Source organism: Paroedura picta, chromosome 3 (assembly GCF_049243985.1).
Source record: "Paroedura picta isolate Pp20150507F chromosome 3, Ppicta_v3.0, whole genome shotgun sequence".
NCBI lineage: Eukaryota > Metazoa > Chordata > Lepidosauria > Squamata > Gekkonidae > Paroedura > Paroedura picta.
Genome location: NC_135371.1, coordinates 176,126,501 through 176,147,057, shown reverse-complemented (window position 1 = coordinate 176,147,057; position 20,557 = coordinate 176,126,501). Strand labels below are relative to the sequence as shown.

Sequence of the window (20,557 nt, the reverse complement as noted above, 5' to 3'; positions counted from 1 at the left end):
TCGGAGATGGGAATGGTTGAGAAACTATTAAGTCATTTGCATCAGTGGCCAAATGCCCACAGCGTAACAAACTGTAAGAGAAAAGTGCTCCACGCCTTAGTGTTCTGCAGGGAGCTCAGGACAGGGTGCCTCTGGGGAGAACGCCCACCCGTTGCCTCTGAAGAAATGTCCACCTCTTGAAGTCAGGTGATTTCAAGTAGAAGTTTCCTTGTGTTCGGCATTTTTCTGAACTCTGTCATTAATTGGAGAAATTTCTGCACTTCCAGCACTAATCTCAAGTGTGTGTGTGTGTGTGTGTGTGTGTGTGTGTGTGTGTGTGTGTGGAGATCGAGCATGCCCACACTATTTGGGGAGGGGGGAGTTCAGTCATCTTGCCAAGTTAGATCATGTTGACGTTGACGCTTGACTTGGAAGGGCAGCCATGAAGGAGAAGTGTCACTAGGAATCAAGATCAAGATAATTCATAGTATTCATTCATTACTATGTATGGGGAAATCAAGAAAGTGGACAGGAAAAAAGTTGATTCATTCCAAGTATGGTGTTGGAGGAGAGCTTTCCAGATAGAGTGGAGTGCCAAAATAAGAGAGTTCTAGATAAACCAAGCCTGCACTCTGCCTGGAAGCTACAATAACTGACCAGAGGCTCTTGGTCACATGATAAGAAGCCAAGTGTCACTGGAAAAGTCAATAATGCTAGGAAAAGGGGAAAGCACCATGGGAGAAAGGAAGACCCAACATGAGATGGATAGACTCAATCAAGGAAGCCACAGCCCTCGGTTTGTGGGATGTGATCCAGGCTGTTAATATAGGATTTTTGGAGGTCATTCTTTCCCAGGGCTGCTGTTAATCAGATACAACTTAACACACATTAATATAATAACTTGTGGGAATGAATGACATGACCCTGAATACCATCGCTCCTATTAAAAAAGACTATCAAGATCTGGGGAGGAAGCTCAAGCAAATGGGGGCACAAGTGGTATTCTCCTCAATCTTGCCTGTCAAGGGAAGAGGAATGCATCGGGAGAGGAAGATAATGGAGGTGAATCACTGGCTGCGTAGTTGGTGCCAGCAGGAGAGATTTAGTTTCTGGGACCATGGGATTTCTCGGGAGGTGGTGGGTTCTCCACCTTTGGAGATTTTAAACAGAGGCTGGAGAGCCATCTTACAGGCTGATTCTGGGAAGGTTCAAGGGGGTGGCAGGTTGCAGTGGATGAGCGAGAGGGTTGTGAGTGTCCTGCATAGTGCAGGGGGTTGGACTAGATGACCAAGGAGGTCCCTTCCAACTCTATTATTGTATCATTCTAAGACCCCTGGCTTCTTCATCTCCAGGTACGTGGGATGGTTAAGACTGGGTGCTGCCATCTGTCCACAGGGCCTGGTCATGAGAACAGTCTCTTGTTAATGGTTCATTACACAAAGTAGATGAGAAAACACAATTTTTTTTCAAAAATGTGAGTCAACAGAGGCTGCCTGGAGTTCCCAGCAAAGGCAGGGGAGGTCGGCCACAGAGAGGTGACGAAATGACTTCTTGAGTATCTCTCTCAAACAGAATGCATATTGCTCCTGTTCCGCAGCAGTGCTGTGGGGCTTACGAGAAGGGCATTGCTTGACAACAGAGGGCAGGACAAAAGGGCTTCAGTTACCTGAGCGGGACACTCGGTTATCTGCAGGTCAGCAACAAGCCAGGGGATTTCCCTGCCATTCGGGGAAGCTGGCCAAGGAAGCAAGGTTGAGGTTGTTACGAAATTGCAGAGAAAAAGGCCTCTCCCACCCAGGCCTGTTTCACAGAAAAGCTCAACAAAGAATCCTATTTAAAATGAGAAACCAGAGAAGGGTCCCAAAGGGGAAGATGCCACCCCCTTCCGGGAGATGAAAGAAACACTGAGCTTGGGGCAAGGCAGTGCGAGGGGGGAGCAGCCAGGTGCACCCAAATCAGAAAAGAGGAGTAAAGATGGGGTGTAACCCAACCCATCGACCCCGGAGGCAAAGCGGTGGGAAGGCAACTACCGCTATGAAAGTAAAATTATGGCGCATGTTGAAGAAGAAGCTGGCATGCAAATAGTTGCATTTTTTAAATTTAAAATTTAAAATGTTTATTATATGCCTTCTTCCTTATGGAGCTCAAGGAAGCAGCTTGCAACATAAATAAGATACTGAAAGCAGAACGTATAAAAACACATGAACCCTCTCCCACAATTTAAAATCACAGTATAGGTCTGCTTTAATCCCATGCAGTCCTGAATAAAAGTGCCTTCAGCTGCCTCCTAAAGACCGAGACCGAGGAGGGCCAGGCTCACCTCCCTGGGGAGGCTGTTCCAGAGCTGTGGGGCAGCCAGGGAAAAGGCCCTGTCTCCTGTGCCCACCAGACAAGCTGTGATTGATGGGACACTCACACTAACAAAAGGCAGATAAAACAGAGTTGATTATAATCTATCAGAGTTGCCAGTAAATAAACCTGCGACCCACCCAGTCTGTGTTCAGACCATGGCCCCAACCGCTTCCCCGCAATCTGAGCAGCTGAGCATCTCAAATGTTCCCTTTGATTTTTGATGTGAAGCGCAGGAGTTCATTGTGCAATCTCCCCTTTCCTCTCTGGTTGTAAACCAAGTGGACCTTTGAGGCAATCGCTGGTTATGCTGCCAGCCAGGAGCATTTATCATTGTTTATCCGTGAGCGTCGGCCTTGGGTCTCTGCTGGCTTTAGAAATACTGTTCCTAATAGGCAAGGTGAACTCTGGAAGTGACATAGGCACATTGCTTGCCATGCTGGCCCAGGCCTCTCGGTGCTTGGGGAAGTACCCACCGTCTTTCATGTGAGGCAATATATAGTTCTGAGTCAAACCTTATTGTGAAGGTCTTTATTGACAGAACGGCTTGTGTCTTCCCAGTAATCGCAGAACTTTGCCAAGTAGTTAGCCATTCCCAAGGATCACTGGACACCCTTCGCACCCACTGGTTTTGGCATCTCATTGACTGCACCCACTCTCGGCTGTCAACAGGTATTTCTTTTCATCTTAGCCTGACCTTGGTGTAAACTGCACGGAGCTTTTATTCCAATCCCAGATCGATTCAGTCCCTGCCCTCTACACAGAATTCGATTTCAGTTTGGATTTTGGGCGATTTTAATTTTCCTTCTGCAGCAAGAAGGATTGATCCGGAGTGACCCTACCTTTATTGTGCCATATCTGAGACTGCTGTTAATCCTGAATAAAGAAAGCTCCGTGGTAGAGAACCTCTGATAGGCTACACCTGGTCATGTGACACGCTTGCCTTAAAGGAGAAGCCCCCAACTTCTCTCAACTTCTGTTGGTCCTGGATTTTTCCTCCCTCCTCTTCCTTTTTTGATCCTCTCCCCCTCCCCTCCAAGAAAAGAAAGAGGCTCCAAGAAAAGAAAGAGCCCCCCCCCACCTTCTGAGCCTCCCTAACCACGTCCTGTTTCAATGGGGAGGAGGGGGGAGAGGAAGACCCGAGTTCAAAGCGATCTGAATTCAACAGGATTGACAATGGAATAAAGAAAGTAAGTGCAGACTCTGCCCTTATCTGGATTCGGGTTTATATTCCGTTCCCTGCGCTGCTCCAGATGAAGCTTTTGTCATGGTCTACTATTGCTTGTTCTCCCACAAACAGAATATCCTCTCCAATTATTTTTATTCCTGGAATATTCTCTGGTTCCTGATTCAGCTGATGCTAGAACATCTCTGGTGCAGAGTTCATACCCATTGGTACATGTAGCCAAAGGGAGTCACAAATGTAGTCAAATAACTTGACCCTGTGTCCACTTGAATGTGTCAGAATCCATTCTGAGGTCGAAAACCAAGGAAAGGACAAGACTCCTTGAGAGAGCCAGCTTGATGTAGTGGTTAAGAGCAGCAGAGGAACTGGAGATCAGTTGAAGTTCTTGGAATTCTCCAGGCCCCACTTGAATTCTGGCAACGCTAAGCATAGCCTCACAATCTACACTACTACATTATTTCCAGCAGGAAAAAAAAGCCTCTTAAAAAAAATTGCCCTGCCCAGTATATGCTGTTCCTATGAATCAGGCATTGTAAAGAACCAAATAAGGAGGGAATCATTGAGGGCCGTTCCGAATTCGTCCAAAATAGCATAATGGTTACTAATTGAAATCGCTACAGTTTTGCCGTTATGCACAACGTCCTTGACAATCTGCAACACTCCTGAAACCGATCCGCAAAAAGCGCTTCATTGTAGTGCTTTCAGGGAAATCCCAAAAAGTGGATTCACCCTCCGAAAAGCGCTACCGAAAACCTGCAACCAATCTGCAACACTAGCGGGAAAGTTCTGTGCGTTACCATTGTTGCAGTTTCTGCAAAGTCCCTCCCCCTGGCTCTCTCCTCTGATCTTCCGGCGAAGCGATCGCCATTTTTTTCTCCGAGCGAGCGGAGATCAATGCACCGGCGAGCCTTCGTTTACCCAGTGAGGCTTCCCGGGCTGCAGTCACTCTGTTTACTCTGCAGACACACTGTTTAAAGTCACCAAGCACAAGCATCATAGGGGCCCGTTTGCTGGTTTATTTTCATTTTATTTTTCACACTGTTTTCGGCTGATAATCGCGCCCGGGGGGGGATTTTTTTTTTTCACTCGGGGGGAGCGTGGCAACGATGAAACGGCAGCTCGAACATCACCTGCTAGCTGGATGGGTCTCTCCGTTGCAACGAATCAACGCATATTCGTTGCAACGGGTGTTTTTTTTTTTTTAAACCTTCCTTAAAGGGAAAGGGGCTGTTTGGGAGCATGCTAACGGCCGCCCATTGGTTGCTTGACGGCCAGGGACGGGACACAGCTCAGCAATAGCGCTTCCTTTCTAGCGATTTTTGCCGAGACCGGAACCCTGTGGGAAACGATAGAAACGCAACTGGATTCCACTACAAAGGCAGGTATGCATAATGACGAATTCCACTATTTAAAATGGTGATTTTTCGCTCAGCAAACAATTTGCTACATGGATCCCGGTGCGGAATGGCCCTGAGATCCACTGTGATAAGACTTCTGGCAAAACAGAAATCTGTGTATTTGAAGAGTCAACTGTCAGTGGAGATTGATCAAGCCTGATTAAAGAAGTATGTTGGGGAGGAGAAGGGAGGGGAGAGGAGAGGACTGGGAATTGCTAAATCTTCACATAGAGGCCTCTGCTGGCACCGAGAGCTCGACCAGCAAGGAGGGAATATTCTAGGGCCAGACTGCAGGAGATATTAGGGAGCGTCCAGTTGCAACACCACAACAAAATTGAAAACTTCGGCTTGAGTGAAATACGCTAATATTTGTTCCCTCCTGCTTTTCTGCCCATGGAATTTTCTATACATACAATTACAGTCCTGCATCCGTGTTGATTCACTGAAATAAAATTGTCAGGGACTGACCATACTACTTCACTCACAAACACTTTAAAAAGATATTTGGTCTGAGCCTCCAGCGCAAGGAAGAATCCTTTCTAGACATAGCAGATCACTTTAAAATGTGAAAGGCAGAGGCACTTTGGAAAATGAATGTCAAAATGTGTGTGTATGTGTGTAGGCGTACCCTCATCCTTGATTTGGAAACTACAACTGGTACAGAATGCTGCGGCCAGGATTCTCACTAAAACATCATGGAGATCCCACATCCGGCCGGCACTCTAACAACTTGGCTGGCTCCCAGTTGAATTCCGGATTAAGCTTAAGGTTCTGGTAATCACCTTTAAGGCCATACGCGGTTTGGGCTCAGTGTATTTGAGAGACTGCCTCCCTGCCTATACCCCTCCTGCTGCCCGTCGACCCCACGAGCCCGCCTCCGAAATGGCCGCTGACATGAGGACGCCGCTGCCCAGCTGCTACAAGATCCACGGCCCTGCCTTCTGACGTCCTCCTCCAGGCCGCCGACATGTAGAGCCCGCCGCTGAGCCCCGCTGACATGCCAGCTCCTACAGGTTTGCTTCCCTGCCTCACTCTGCCCTTGCCTCTTTCTCACTCTGCCCCAGACTCACAACTTACTCCCCACCATCCACCCGCCGCCCACCCCTCCAAACGGCCGGTGACCCTTTCCATGCTGTGCCCACATGCCGATGCACCCGCTGCCTACAGGGCCGTCTCCAGGGACCCCTGCCCGCCCCCCAGGGAGGGGGACCGCCAGCTACAGCCCATTGTATTTTAGGTACAATGGGCTTTACATCTAGTTATGTTATAATTGTGGTTTTGTAATTTTTCGATGTTTTTTAAAGTTGTTTGATGTTATGTAATGTAATGTTCCATGTAAGTTATAATGTTCTGTGTAAACCGCCCAGAGCTGCAAAGAAATGGGCAGTATAGAAATCTAAATAAATAAACAACCAACCAAACAAACAAACAAACAAACAAATAAATAAATAAATAAATGTGCGGGATTCAAATATCAAGAATTCCAAGGGCCATTTCCCACGGCTTAAAAATAGCACAATGGTTGCTAATTGAAAACGCTACTAATTTGGCATAACCCACGACGTCGTAGACAATCTGCAACGCTCCTGAAACCGATCAGCAAAAAACGCTTCGTTTTAGCGCTTTCAGGGGAATCCCAAAAAGTGGATTCACCCTCCGGAAAGCGATACACTCCTGCAACCAATCTGCAACAATAGCGATAAAGACCTGTGCGTTAACATTGTTGCGGTTTCTTCAAAGTCCCTCCCCCTGGCTCTCTTCTCTGAGCTTCCGGCGAAGCGATCGCCATTTTTTTTTCTCCGAGCGAGCGGGGATAAATGCACCAGCGAGCCTCTTTCTGTTTAGAGGCTTCCCTGGCTTCAGTCCTTCACCTTTAGTCACTAAGCACAAACCACATAAAAGCCCGTTTGCTGAAATAAAGTCCCTTTATTTTTTACACATTAATTCAGCCGAAAATCGGGCCCGTGAGAGGGGGGGGGATTTTTTTTTTATCACTCGAGGCAGCGTGGCAACGATCATGCGATCAAACGACAGCTCACATTAGGCAGCTGGATGGGTCTCTCCATTGCAACGAATCTACCCAGATTCGTTGCTATGGGTCTGGTTTTTTTTTTTTTTAAATCCTTCCTTAAAGGGAAAGGGGCTGTTTGGGAGCATGCTAACGGCTGCCCATTGGCTGCTTGACGGCCAGGGGCGGGACGAGCTTGGCAATAGCGCTTCCTTTCTAGCGATTTCTGCCGAGACCGGAAGCCTGTGGGAAATGCTAAAAAACGCAACTGATTCCACTACAAAGCCAGGTATGCAAAACGACGAATTCCACTATTTTAAATGGCGATTTTTCATTCAGTGACCAATTTGCAACAAAGATCCCCATGCGAAATGGCCCCAAATCTTACACTGTATGATCTTGGGAAATGGCTGCCTTTTCCAGAATCTGCTGTGGCAGTTGATGGGGTTGCTAACTCTGGGCTGGAAAATACCTGGAGATTTGAGGAGGGGTAAAGACTGGAGGGGAACATCAGCAGAGTACAGCGCCAAAAACTCCATCCTCCGACCAAAGCACATGTCTCGAATACCTGGAAACTGGCTGTAATTCCAGGAGAAATCCAGGCCCAGCCTGGAGACGGGCCACTATAGGGCCTAGTCTGCACGCAATAGATAATGCACTTTCAATGCACTTTAGAAGTAGATTTTCCTGTTCTGCACTGGAAAATCCAGCTGCCAAAGCACATTGAAAATGCATTATCCTTTGTGTGCAGACTAGGCCCAGTAGTTGCTGACATTGCTGGAAATGGGGACAATCCAGCAACTTTCATTAAGCCCTAGGTTGCCACTAATGCCCCAGAAATTCCTTCTCCAAGCTTCATAGATGCTTTTCCTGGACTTCTGAACAATCTCACTCAAAAGCCTCCTTGTCAGTGAATGCTGACAGAATCTAACAAAAGTATAATTTCACTGTCATTCAAAGAATGCACTTTTTAATGTGAAAGGGGAAAGTTCTGTTACAAGGAATCCAAACTAATCTGAAATGCTTATAGACTAGGGCTGCCTGCTCCAGCTTTTGTGATGGAATCTGAGGAGGGGAGATAGTACCTGTTATGTCTGTCTGTGGGCATTTGGCCACTGATGCAAATGAGGGCTTCTGCCAGCCCAGGAACTAACCAATCAAAGGAACCTGATTGCTCTGCTTAGGGCCAATCGGATTGCTCTGCTTAGGGCCAATCGGATTGCTCTGCTTAGAGCCAATGAGAGGCAGCAGCTGGCTGCTTGAAAGGTATAAAAGTGCATGAGTTTGCCTGTTTTTCTCTGTTCAGTAGTTGTAGTCTGTTGCTGGAGTTGCTAAATAAAAAGAGCTGTTCTGAAGACTTGGAGTCTGGGATCACTGAACCTGCAGACTTAAAACTGGACACATATTCAAAGTGACTCCTGTGTCCTTGATGACTTCCAAGACTGTTATCAACTTCCTGAGGTCACTTTTTGCAACACGCGGACTGCCGGACACACTGGTATCGGACAATGGGGCACAGTGTGTCTCTGAGGAATTCTGTGCCTTTACCGCGGATCCAACGGATGGTGCGATCAACCAAAGATGCACTCAAAAGGATAGTGCATGGAAGCTAGTGTTAGAGACTAGCGGAGTGGCTGTTCCACCAGCACAGCACCCCATCGTTGGCCACCGGCCAAAGCCCAGCTGAACTCTTAATGGGATGTTTCCTTACTTCTATCCTTGACTGTTTGAACCCAGACTTCACCACAACCCAGCCTCCCGGGCAAGAGGTCCATCAGACCCCACACTCTTTCACAAGTTGAGCTGAGGTCTACGTCTGCAACTACGCAGAGGGGTCCCCACTGGATTCTAGCTACAATTCTATAGAAAACCAGATCGATGTCATATGAAGTACAAACCGAGGGTGGAAACCTGATACATGGCAGACTTAATAGTATCCATCCTCCCAAGCAGCCATTTTCTCCTGGGGGACATACCTCAGTTGTCTGGTGGTCAGTAGGAAATCTTCAGGTCCCACCTGGAGGTTCAAAAAGCCAATGTTGGGGAAACAAACAGGAAGGCCAAATGGTGTAAGCTGAAAAAATAGGGGGAGGGGGACCATTTGAGGCTAGTAGAAAAATCATAATAGTATTTAATATGGTCACTAATGTGAATCTCAAACCCCCTAATTTAGGGAAGAATAAAATTTGGTAACAATCCAATGAAACAACAAATCATGTAACATAGTAGTCCACAAAGTGGGGAAAACCCTGGTTGAGAAAGCCTGCATTAGGCGTCCGAGTTCATATTCGATGTACGAAAGCAGCTTCCTTTTGAAGACGTACTTCTCCATGTTGATTTTCTCATCAGGCTTGTATAAAACAGTGTCCAAGACGACAAATTTACATTCATTCAAGGAGTCACTTGTTTCTAAATAATGTGCCACAAATGATGCTTCATTTATAGCATTCCTTATCCTGGATCTATGCTCACTGATCCTCATGTGACAGGACAAGTTGATTTACCTATATACTTCAGACTGCATGGACAAATCCAACAATATGCACAGCATCTTGTATTACGTTTAGTGAAAGTAGCAAGCTGCAAATCAAAATTAATTTCTGGGAAAGTAACATACGGAGTCTCCCCTACAGATCTACAAACATTACAGCTCCCACATTTTCGTTTCCTAAACTTTTTTCCACTCCTGACTTTCAATCAACATTGGGCTGTTCCAGGTCCAGCTGCAGCTAATTACTGGCATCTTTCAAAAGGCATTTAATCTAGTTGTTTGCCTTTCCAATGTCAACAGCACTGAAAGAGAAAAAAATTACTTTGAAGAGGCTGGGATGTGGTAAAAATGAACTAATACTGCATTACATATTCTCTTTATTTTGTATTTTATTATTACTTTGTAAAATAGTCCTGAAGAAGACTCTAACAAGTCAAAACCAATCATTCCTAGGGATGGCGTGACTATTATATTTTTGGACTTCCATGTTACATGATTTGGACTGTTACCAATGTTTGCACTTCCCTAAATTAAGGGAATATCATAGCCTTTTGAGTAAGATTCCCATTAGTGACCCTATTAAATAATATTCTGATTTTCCACTAGGCTCAAATGCCCCCCCCCCTATTTTTCACCCCACCTGGAGGTTGGCAACCCTATAGCCTCTCCTTCCCATCCCCCAACAGCCAGAGATCTCACTCCCACAGCATGAGGACTCTTGCCTTTGAATTGGCCTTTCGGAATAGTTGGCCCGAGAATTCCAGCTGAGATGTTGCAACAGACAGAAAGTCTTTGAGGAATGTCCAAACATTCAAACATTCTTGCTGAGCAAACAAAGTCTCTTACTGGAAACATGCTGATAACTGGTTTTTTGGCTGTTCCCGATTAACTGTTTGTTGGCATGGGGGGTATTTATAATTTCCCCTTTGAATAACATGTCTCCGTGCCAGGCCAGAGACAGAATTCGCATCACATGTCTCTACATGCATTCTTAGCCATATGTAGAGAAGATGCTGGAACATTCAGGGGTAGTCAGACTGCGGCCCTCCAGATGTCCATGGACTACAATTTCCAGGAGCCCCTGCCAGCGAATGCTTACAGGTCTGCTTACAGGCGACAAACTGGCTTTTCCAGTGGTTTGTAGAATCCTGGGACCCTACATATACTTGTCTCCCTACAGCAGAACCCAAGCATTGTTCCCATAGACCCAGTTCAACTTTTAATTCCACATGCCAGCCACCTGCATTTCATATATAATCTCATGGAAAATCTTTTGCATTTTGTTTCTGATTTTTAATGATCATGGCTTGCCGCCAGCTGGTCCCTTGCCCAAACACTGGTAAGGTGTACATATACCCCTCCATTGCTTGGGCCCAGTTATCTAAGGGTTGCCAACTCTAAATTCAAGATCATATGCAGTCAGGGTCCTATGTACTGCAAGGACCGTCTGTCGGCATATATTCCACGAAGAGTGACAAACTCTACCCATTCCAACGACTGCATGACCCCTGGCCCCAAAGATGTCTATCTGGCCTCGCCAGAACTAGAGGCTTCCCAGCCGTGGCCCCAACCTGGTGGGACAAGCTCCCCAACAAAGTCAAGGCCCTATCGGAACTCTGTTTTGTGGGGCCTGCAAGAGGGAGCTCTTCCAACATGTTATCAGATGAGGCCAACAACCTGTTCATGTTCATTTCTCCTCCAAGCTTTGCAAATTTGTTTTCTTTTAAATTATTTGTTTTACAAGCACAGTTTACTGTTGCAAAATGGGCTGGGAATGACTCGGCTGGTGGTGCATCAAATAAGTTTCTATTATGGCTCAAAAAAATAACAACCCCAAGGAGCCATGGTGTTCCCTGTGAGGGAGTGCTGGCATCCACACCTCCTGACTCAGCCTCCATCGACAAGTGGTGTCTGTGCAGTCGAGGGATTTATTTAATTTATTCAAAATGTTTATATGTACTATTTATTTTACCAACATAAAACGAAACAATAAAAATGCAGTTTAAAATCAAATTAGTAAATGAGAACAACGAGTTTGGGATGTGTTTGAACACATGACCCTTCCTTCTACTGAGCCTGTCCGGTCATTTTAACGGGAAGTTCCAGGAATTTGAACCTGGCGTTTTCTGTGTGTCAAGTTACCACTAAGTCATCCTGCCTACCAGAGGGGGGAGAAGCACAGAAGTAGAGATCGTTGAGTAACAACCTTCCTTCCTGGTTTTGATTTGGGAACTCTATTAATCCCTGATTACTGTTAAGAATAATAGTTAAAGGTCAAGGTCTCCCCTGTGCAAGCACCGAGTCATGTCTGACCCTTGGGGTGACGCCCTCCAGCGTTTTCATGGCAGACTCAATATGGGGTGGTTTGTCCATGCCTTCCCCAGTCATTACCGTTTAATAATAAGAATAATAGTTATTCTTAAATAGTTATATAAGAATAATAGTTATTCAGAGTAATTACAGGATTAGTAAGCTTATCAAGGAACAAAACTGGCTCAGGGGAAATTACCAAGGATTCTACAAAGGGAAGTCCTGCCTCAGCAAGTGAACAATCGTATGAATAAGGGCAATCAGGTGGATATCAGGTACATACTTGGACTCCCAAAAGGCTTTTGACAAAGTACCTCGCCAAATACTGCCACTATATGGATGGGACACCACCTGGGAAGTCCAGGGTGGCTACGCAGAGGTAGACAATGGCAAGCCATCTCTGTCTCTTGCGCTGAGCTGGATGAACCAGGCTGGTCCAATCTCATCAGACATCGGAAGCTAAGCTGAGCTGGGCCCGGATATTACTTGGAGGGGAGAACTCTGAGGAGATCCAGGTGAACAGTGCAAAGCCACCTTGGTTCTTCTCTTGCCCTGAAAACCCACAGGATTGCTATAAGTTGGCTGTGACTTGATACCACTTTCCTCCGCCGCCGTCATCGTAGGGATGAAACTTAATGCCAAACCCATGAATGCTCTCTGCCAGAGTCTCTCACCACATAAAGATTAAGCAGCATAAGCCCTGTGGGAGCCAGACCCCTGCCAACCAGGCCTCCAGCAGCAACCCTCAGAGTCTGATCCATCGGGAGCAATTCAAACACCCCAGAGTCACCTCCCTGGATACTTACTTCTGCCTCCCCCTGTCTCAGCAGGACGGGTAGCACAGTCTCCTGCACCAAAGGAGGCCAATATTCTCCCCCCCCACCCCCCCACCCACCCACCCAGGCAACAGCAATGACGAGGTACAAAGGAGGCCTCCTTACAAACAGAGAACTGACAAAAGCAACCAATACTCTCCACAGGGCAGCCATACAGCCCTTAATACATTTTTATTTTATTTATTTCTTCAGTTTCTTACCCACCACTCTCAAATGGCTCGTGGCGGGCTACAGCGTCTGTATAAAATCCCCAATAAAACTCCCCTTATAACTACATAAGGAAGGCCGAGCGTCAAAGAATTGAGGCTTTTGAACTCTGGTGCTGGAGAAGACTCTTGCGAGTCCCTTGGACTGCAAGGCGAACAAACCGGTCAGTCCTAGAGGAGATCAGCCCTGACTGCTCCTTAGAAGGCCAGATCCTGAAGATGAAACTCAAATACTTTGGCCACCTCATGAGAAGGAAGGACTCCCTGGAGAAGAGCCTGATGCTGGGAGCGATCGAGGGCAAAAGAAGAAGGGGACGACAGAGAACGAGGTGGATGGATGGAGTCACTGAACCAGTCGGTGCAAACTTAAATGGACTCCGGGGAATGGGAGAGGACAGGAAGGCCTGGAGGATCATTGTCCAGGGGGTCGCGATGGGTCGGACTTCGCACATAACAACAACAAATAACTACAGACAAATTTACAAGAAAAAAAATGAAAAGATGAAATAAGATATGGCGGAAAAACCAATTTCTGCGCTGACTCAAATCCATTCCCCTGATATAAACTATAGTTCCTAAATCTGTGAAATCCAGAGACCGTGGTCTGTGAGGTGCCATGCAGTGGCCCTTCTGCGAAAGCCTCGTTTGGCAAAAAAGTGTTCCAAAACTTGGGTGGGCCCAGAATACTGCAGGCTAATCAGGAAACAAGGCTGTTGTACCCTAGAATAAGTTTTGGATCACAGAGCATGCTGAGCCAGGTGGAAATGGGATTCAAACCGAGTTTCCCTGGTCCCAGTCCATCACTCTAACTCCCCATCACAGGCCAAGATCACAAACTCAGCATGGCTTGTCACTTGTGGGGATGCTTCCGTGCTTGGGTGGGGATGGATGGGGCAAGCAACTGGATGTCAGGATCAGTCCCTGCTCTCTGCCATGTTTGAGTTCCTGGAACCTAAGAGACTCCATCTTGGTGTATCTTCGTCCTTTGCTAACTTTCCCATGTAACCAGAATGCTTATGCCTGTAGTTTTCCTTTGATTCCCCCCTTTTCACACTGCATAGTCTCCCTGCTGTGCTACATTGTTGCCTCTGTTCCTGTAAACATCTTATCTGCTAGCTCGGGGTGCCGGCATGACCAAGGCCGTGCTAACTTTGGCGCCTTGGCAGGAAGCCTGGGATGGCTTGGGTTTAGGCGGGAGAATTGCATTGATAACTGCTTGCTCTGCTGATATCGAACAGTCTTGACTTCGAATGTTAAAGTGTTCAGATCTACTTCCAATTAAAGTTTTCTTTCTATAGAAGTTTGTTTCTGAGTTCTGTCTGCTCTTGACACTGGATTCTTTTAATTATTTCTTTTCACAACTGGGAAAGTGTCTGCAATTAATTACTAGTCTGGACATTTTTATTCCTGTTCAATGTCTTTGTGAACTAGAATTGAACCCAAAGGACTGATTAGCTTTTCTAGCAAAGAATTGTCACCACACTGCATATTTAGGATGTTGTGATGCAGTTCACTAATTTGCTACTAATTTACTTTCTCCTCCTGTCTGTACTCTTATGATCCATGTTCCATTGTCTAAGGAACTGTGCATGCACACGAAAGCTCACGCCTTGAATAAATCTTTGCTGGTCTTAAAGGTGCTACTGGACTCAAATTTTGTCCTCCATCACACTGGCTCTCAAGTAAGTAGCTTTCTCATCTGAGGAAGAGACACTTAAGTTTGAGGAAGAATCTTTGGAAGATGGTTGGATCCACCTCTTCAGCTACTGAGTACAGGAAAACCTGTGGGATTTCTGGGTACACCCCTTTATGAGGTGCTTTGCATAAAAACCAGCCGTTGAACTGGATGGCGCTGTTTCACACATCACTGGGCATTGTCTCCCAAACCCAAAAATATGTATACAGTATGTATTTATTTATCCCTAATGATGGCCACCAGAGCAGCTATATTCGCATGTATTGGTGGGTGGAACTGAAAGTTCACTTTGGGGTGCAGAGATGTTTAAAGTGAAATCATATTTGTGGTTAGGTGGGAGAACACGGAACCAGGAACAGAAAGCACTAAACTGGGAAACAGTTTATCCTCACCTGCTGATCACGGTGTGGTTTCTCTGCGGCATCTTGAAGTGAAGTTACCCTAAAACATTTGCTGAGTGTCTCTATCCCACTGAAATGATCTCATCACTGACTCAGATGTCCCAGGCTAGTCTGATCTTGGAAGCTAAGCAGGGTGGAACAAAGTTAGCATGCGGATGGGAGACTACTGAGGAAGGCAATCACAAACCACCTCTGTCCGTCTCTCGCCCTGACGTGGATTAGCCTGCTCTTGTTGGAAACTAGGCAGGGTTGCTGTACAGAGGCAGGCAATGGCAAAATGCCTGGGCTCATCTCTTGTCTTGAAAACCATACAGGGTTGCCATAATAAACCGGCTGTAACCTGAGAGCACCTTCTACCACTACCCAAATGGTATCAAGCTCTGCTGCCTCCTGGCAGAGTTATCTGCAGCTGATCATGCAAACAGAAATAGGCTTAGCTATTGGGCTCCTTCTGTTGCTACAAGCAGACACACCCATCTTGACTGGTGGAGGAATCAGAGGTGTTAATTGGACTTCCTAATTCTAGTTTACTTCCCCCCCCCCCTTTGTCTGTTTAGCAGAAAGAGAAACAAAAATGAAATTGACTGCTGGGCTAGTTTCCTCTGAAATTCCCAGGTTGCTCAAACTCCTCCCCGTGTACTGATTAATGACTGAGCGGTTGCCCAAGAGCTGCTGGGCTTTGAAAGGGGGCTCCTGGGATAAATACCTCGCCTTGCCAGCCGCGCTCCCTAACCCTCCCGATCACCATGGGGGGATCCGCTCTCTACCTGGCAGCGGCCCTGCTGCTCTGCTTCCCAGCTTCCTCCTACAGCCAGCTGTAAGTACAAGGCGGGTTTCAGCTCTCCTGTCCCTCCACAACTGGGCCGAAGGAAAGCGGCTCAGATTTCTCCTTCTCTGGTTGGAAATTAGGCCCTGAGCAGGTTCATATGTCTCTGTTTTTTGTAGGGAAGCTTTCAGAGGTTTTCAAGTGTAATGCAATTCTCCAGCCCTGCATTAAATAATCTAGTGTTTTCATATCCCATCCCAGTGGTTAATAAAGCAGAGTATATGATGAGGAGGAGGCTGTATGGCTTGATTGCCAATCTCCAGGTGAGGTCTAAAGAGCTTCCAGAATGACAGTTTTAGGGGGGAGCTGCGTTGTTCTGCTGTAGAACAGTTAGCTTTTGATCCTGTAGCACTAGGAATGCTACAGGGGAGAACTGGGGATTCCCCAGAACTATAGCTCATCTGCAGACTACAGAGATTTGCTTCCCTGGAGAAAAGGGCTGCTTTGGATGCTGGACTCAATGGCCTTGTATGCTGATGAAGCCTCGTTCTCCCCAAGCCCCGCTTCCACAGGAGCACTCCTTAAATTAGCGACACTAATATTAGGGCACATCCAGGTGGTCAGTCCCGGAAGCCCAATGAGCAGCAGTGGCTCTACCGGCACTGTTTAGATGGATATCTTTATGATCGGGAAAATAGGACACCCTTAGGGTTGTTGGAGAACATGGGAGGACTGGCAAATACTCCGGAAGATAGAGGCAGAGTTCAACGAGATCTGAACACAATGGGAAAATGGGCAAATGAGAACAAGATGCAATTTAATAAAGATAAGTGTAAAGTTCTGCATCTGGGTCAGAAAAATGAAAAGCATGCCTACCGGATGGGGGATACGCTTCTAGGTAGCACTGTGTGTGAACTTGGGGTACTTGTGGATTGTAAACTAAACATGAGCAGGCAGTGTGATGCAGCGGTAAAAAAGGCAAATGCCATTTTGGGCTGTATCAACAGAGGCATCACATCAAAATCACAAGATGTCATAGTCCCATTGTATACGGCACTGGTCAGACCACACCTGGAGTACTGTGTGCAGTTCTGGAGGCCTCACTTCAAGAAGGACGTAGATAAAATTGAAAGGGTACAGAGGAGAGCGACGAAGATGATCTGGGGCCAAGGGACCAAGCCCTACGAAGATAGGTTGAGGGACTTGGGAATGTTCAGCCTGGAGAAAAGGAGGTTGAGAGGGGACATGATAGCCCTCTTTAAGTATTTGAAAGGTTTTCACTTGGAGGAGGGCAGGATGCTGTTTCTGCTGGCTGCAGAGGAGAGGACACGCAGTAATGGGTTTAAACTTCAAGTACAACGATATAGGCTAGATATCAGGAAAAAGTTTTTCACAGTCAGAGTAGTTCAGCAGTGGAATAGGCTGCCTGAGGAGGTGGTGAGCTCCCCCTCACTGGCAGTCTTCAATCAAAGGTTGGATACACACTTTTCTTAGATGCTTTAGGATGCTTAGGGCTGATCCTGCATTGAGCAGGGGGTTGGACTAGATGGCCTGTGTGGCCCCTTCCAACTCTATGATTCTGTGATTCTGGGTGCTTGGGGGGGTGTACTTTATGGCACTGTACCCGACTGAGTTCCCTGTCCTCCCCAGGCTCCATGTTCAATATCTCCAGGTAGGCTGCAACCCATAGTTGGCAACCATCCTCAGACGGAGTTACGGCACTGCAAAGGGTGGCTGCAACTCCTCCCCTGCCCCACATGATTTGCCCAGTCAAAACTGTCAGGTTGCTCCTAGGCCTGGCAATGGACAGACAGACATGCAGCAGAAGGGTACCTGTCTGCTTTTCTCTGCCAGGACTGAAAGCAGCCCAGAGATGGGCTCAGAGTTCTGCCTCTCTGACCACAGTGGGCCAGCCCCTCCATCCCTGCCCTCCTGGCAGTAAGTAGGCTTACCAACCTCCAGGTGGGGACTGGAATTACCACTGATCTCCAGACTGGGGAGTTCAGTGTCCCTGGAGAAAATGGCTGCATTGGAAGGTGGGCTGGATGGCATCATCCCTCCCTTGTCCTTCCCTAAATCTCCAGGAATTTCATAATCCAGTTCTAGCAACTCTATGATGCAGCTGTTTTTAAAGGTCAAGCTTTGTCCCCCCCCCCCCCCCCTGCTCCGGTAAATTAGCTAATCCTTGGTTGGGAAATTCCTGAGCAGAAGGGATAGCATGGGCAGGGGTTAAGGAAGGAAGGAAGGTACCTCAGCAGGGTGCAATGCTGTAAAATCCACCCTCTAAGGCAGCCGTGTTCCTTGGGAAAACTGATCTCTCTCTAACCTGGAGATCAGTGGTAATTCCTGGGAGCTGGCAGCCCTTACAGGAAGACAGAATTGTTGACGGAACGCCCCCCCCCCAACAAAAAAAAAAAAACACCAGGATTTTTTATCAAGAAACCTTTCCTTGTTATCAATGAAAATAAAAAGATTAAGATAAATGACTGGCTAGATAAGATCAAAATTTGTCACAGTCAACCTTCTGTCAAGCACTTAGCGGATGACAACACAATGCCTTCTATTCTTTTGCACTCACATCATCTGAATCTCCAAGGTATATTGCCTTTAAACATGGAGGTTCCATTCAGATATCAAGGGCTAATAACCTTGGGTAGAACTCCTTACTGCTAATCAGCTGTAGCGGGTATTCTGGATTCCAGCTTGTGCTGTGCAGCTATTCAATAAATATTAGAATAAAAACTGGACAAAGTCCAGTGGCACCTTTAAGACCATCCGAGTTTCATTCAAGGTATAAGCTTGCATGTGGATGCACATTTCGTCAGTGAAACAGCGTTATTATGTGGAAGGGCGCCAAAGACAAATTGTCTGAATTTGGCAGTTATGTTAACATGGTGCATGCTACCATTAAATTTGACATGAAATTTGATAAGATAGCAATGAACTTTTTAGATATGCTAGTTAAAAAAACAGGGCAATGACATTAATTGAAAGCCCACAAATTTAAGCTAATTCCTTTCTGGGAACAATTTTTATCCATTTCATTGTTAAAAGAATCTGTCCTTCTCAGAATTGTTGCGGCTGGGGATGTACTGCAGCCTTGATTCAGAGCACAGATAGGTCTTCTCTATTGATTCCCAAAAAGAAACATCATAACCAAGATAGGATGATTATCATGCTAACTTTCAATTGCACATATAACAAAGTTAAGAATATTATTCAAAAATACCGGTATCTTCTCTCGACCATTCCCAGTTAAATCCAGTTCTACACATAGTTCAGCAGTGGAAAACGCTGCCTAAGGAGGTGGGGAGCTCCCCCTCACTGGCCATCTTCAAGCAGTGGCTGGACAGGTCCTTCTCCTGGATGCTGGAGGCTGATCCTGCACTGAGCAGGGGGTGGGACTAGATGGCCTCCATGGCCCCTTCCCACTCTGGGATTCTAGGAGTCTAGTTCAGCAGTGGAAGGGGCTGCCTAAGGAGGTGGGGGCTCCCCCTCACTGGCAGTCTTCAAGCAGCGGCTGGACAGATCCTTCTCCTGGATGCTGGAGGCTGATCTTGCACTGGGCAGGGGGTGGGACTAGATGGCCTGCATGGCCCCTTCCCACTCTAGGATTCTACGAGTCCAGTTCAGCAGTGGAAGGGGCTGCCTAAGGAGGTGGGGGCTCCCCCTCACTGGCAGTCTTCAAGCAGCGGCTGGACAGATAGGAGGCTGATTCTACACTGAGCAGGGGTGGGACTTCATGGCCTCTGACCCCTTCTGACTGGGATTCTGTCCTTCTGAAACTGCCATTTCCTCCAGGGGAACTCTGTGCTTTGGAGATCAGTTACAATTCCATGAGAACATCAACCGCCATCTTAAGTCCGGCAACTCTGCTGCAAAGCCAATCAAATCTCCAGTGGCCAACCAGAAGACTTATTGGGCAAAAGCCCCACAAAGCCCTGCCCACCTTCTGAGAACGCTTGGTGGGAGCCAGGAAGGGTGTCAGCAGGCGCCATGGTACCCTTGGGCAGCACACCACGGACCCAGAGCTTACGATCTTTCTACAACAGGGGTTCTCAACCTGGGGATAGGGACCCCTTTGGGGGTCAAATGGCCCTTTTACAGGGGTCGCGGCAGGGCAAGTAGCTTGGCTGGGGGGGGGTGCCATCCACACAACAGCCTTGCAGGGTAGATCAAGATAGAGCCTTTGTCTGTCTGGAGCAGCGGAAAAGAGCAAGATTGGCATGGTGGGACGAGAGGCAGAACTGAACTGAGAAACCCTGGAAAAAAAACAATGTATATCCTGAACCATTGGTCGGTTTCGGTTTAATTTCTGTGAAAGAACACTTGCCTAATTTTATGGTTGGGGGTCACCACAACAGGAGGAACTGGATTAAAGGGTAGCGGCATTAGGAAGGTTGAGAACCACTGGTCTACAAGCTAAGTGCTAGAATATACTTCCTGAGTCATCTGCTATGGCCCATTTCCTCCTGATCCTTCAAGAGGCCCAATCCTCTACAACAGGGGTAGTTAACCTGTGGTCCTCCAGATGTCCATGGACTACAATTCCCATGAGCAGCAATGCTGGCAGGGGCTCATGGGAATTGTAGTCCATGGACATCTGGAGGACCACAGGTTGACTACCCCTGCTCTACCCCTGCTCTACCCCTGCTCTCATGGCCCCACACTTTTATACCATAGCATTATGTATGCCAGGCTACAGTGGGCAGAAGAGTACTGAACTGTGGTCAAACCAGACATGAAGCTGGGAACTCCCAGAAGGGGGTTGTATTCAGTCATCAGATGTTGGGCCCCCAAGTTAGATTGAAGCCGTCCTCTGATGCCATTTTCTGGAACTGAAACAGGTCTTGAGGAAATGCTTGTTAAGGAACATAAAGGTACTGACCGCTGCATAGTTTTGATTGTAACTTGAGGACTGTTACAGATTCT

At 47.0% G+C, this 20,557-nt stretch overlaps 1 protein-coding gene across 1 annotated transcript in view; it reads left to right on the top strand.

The window, feature by feature from the left end:
• The first annotated feature begins 15,522 nt into the window (after positions 1-15,522).
• C3 (complement C3) overlaps positions 15,523-20,557 on the top strand; it is a 58,350-nt gene continuing 53,315 nt past the window's right edge. The window contains exon 1 of the mRNA XM_077329852.1: positions 15,523-15,676. Within this exon, the coding sequence (XP_077185967.1) occupies positions 15,606-15,676 (71 nt within the window). The 5' untranslated portion in view covers positions 15,523-15,605. The remainder of the gene's footprint in view (positions 15,677-20,557) is intronic.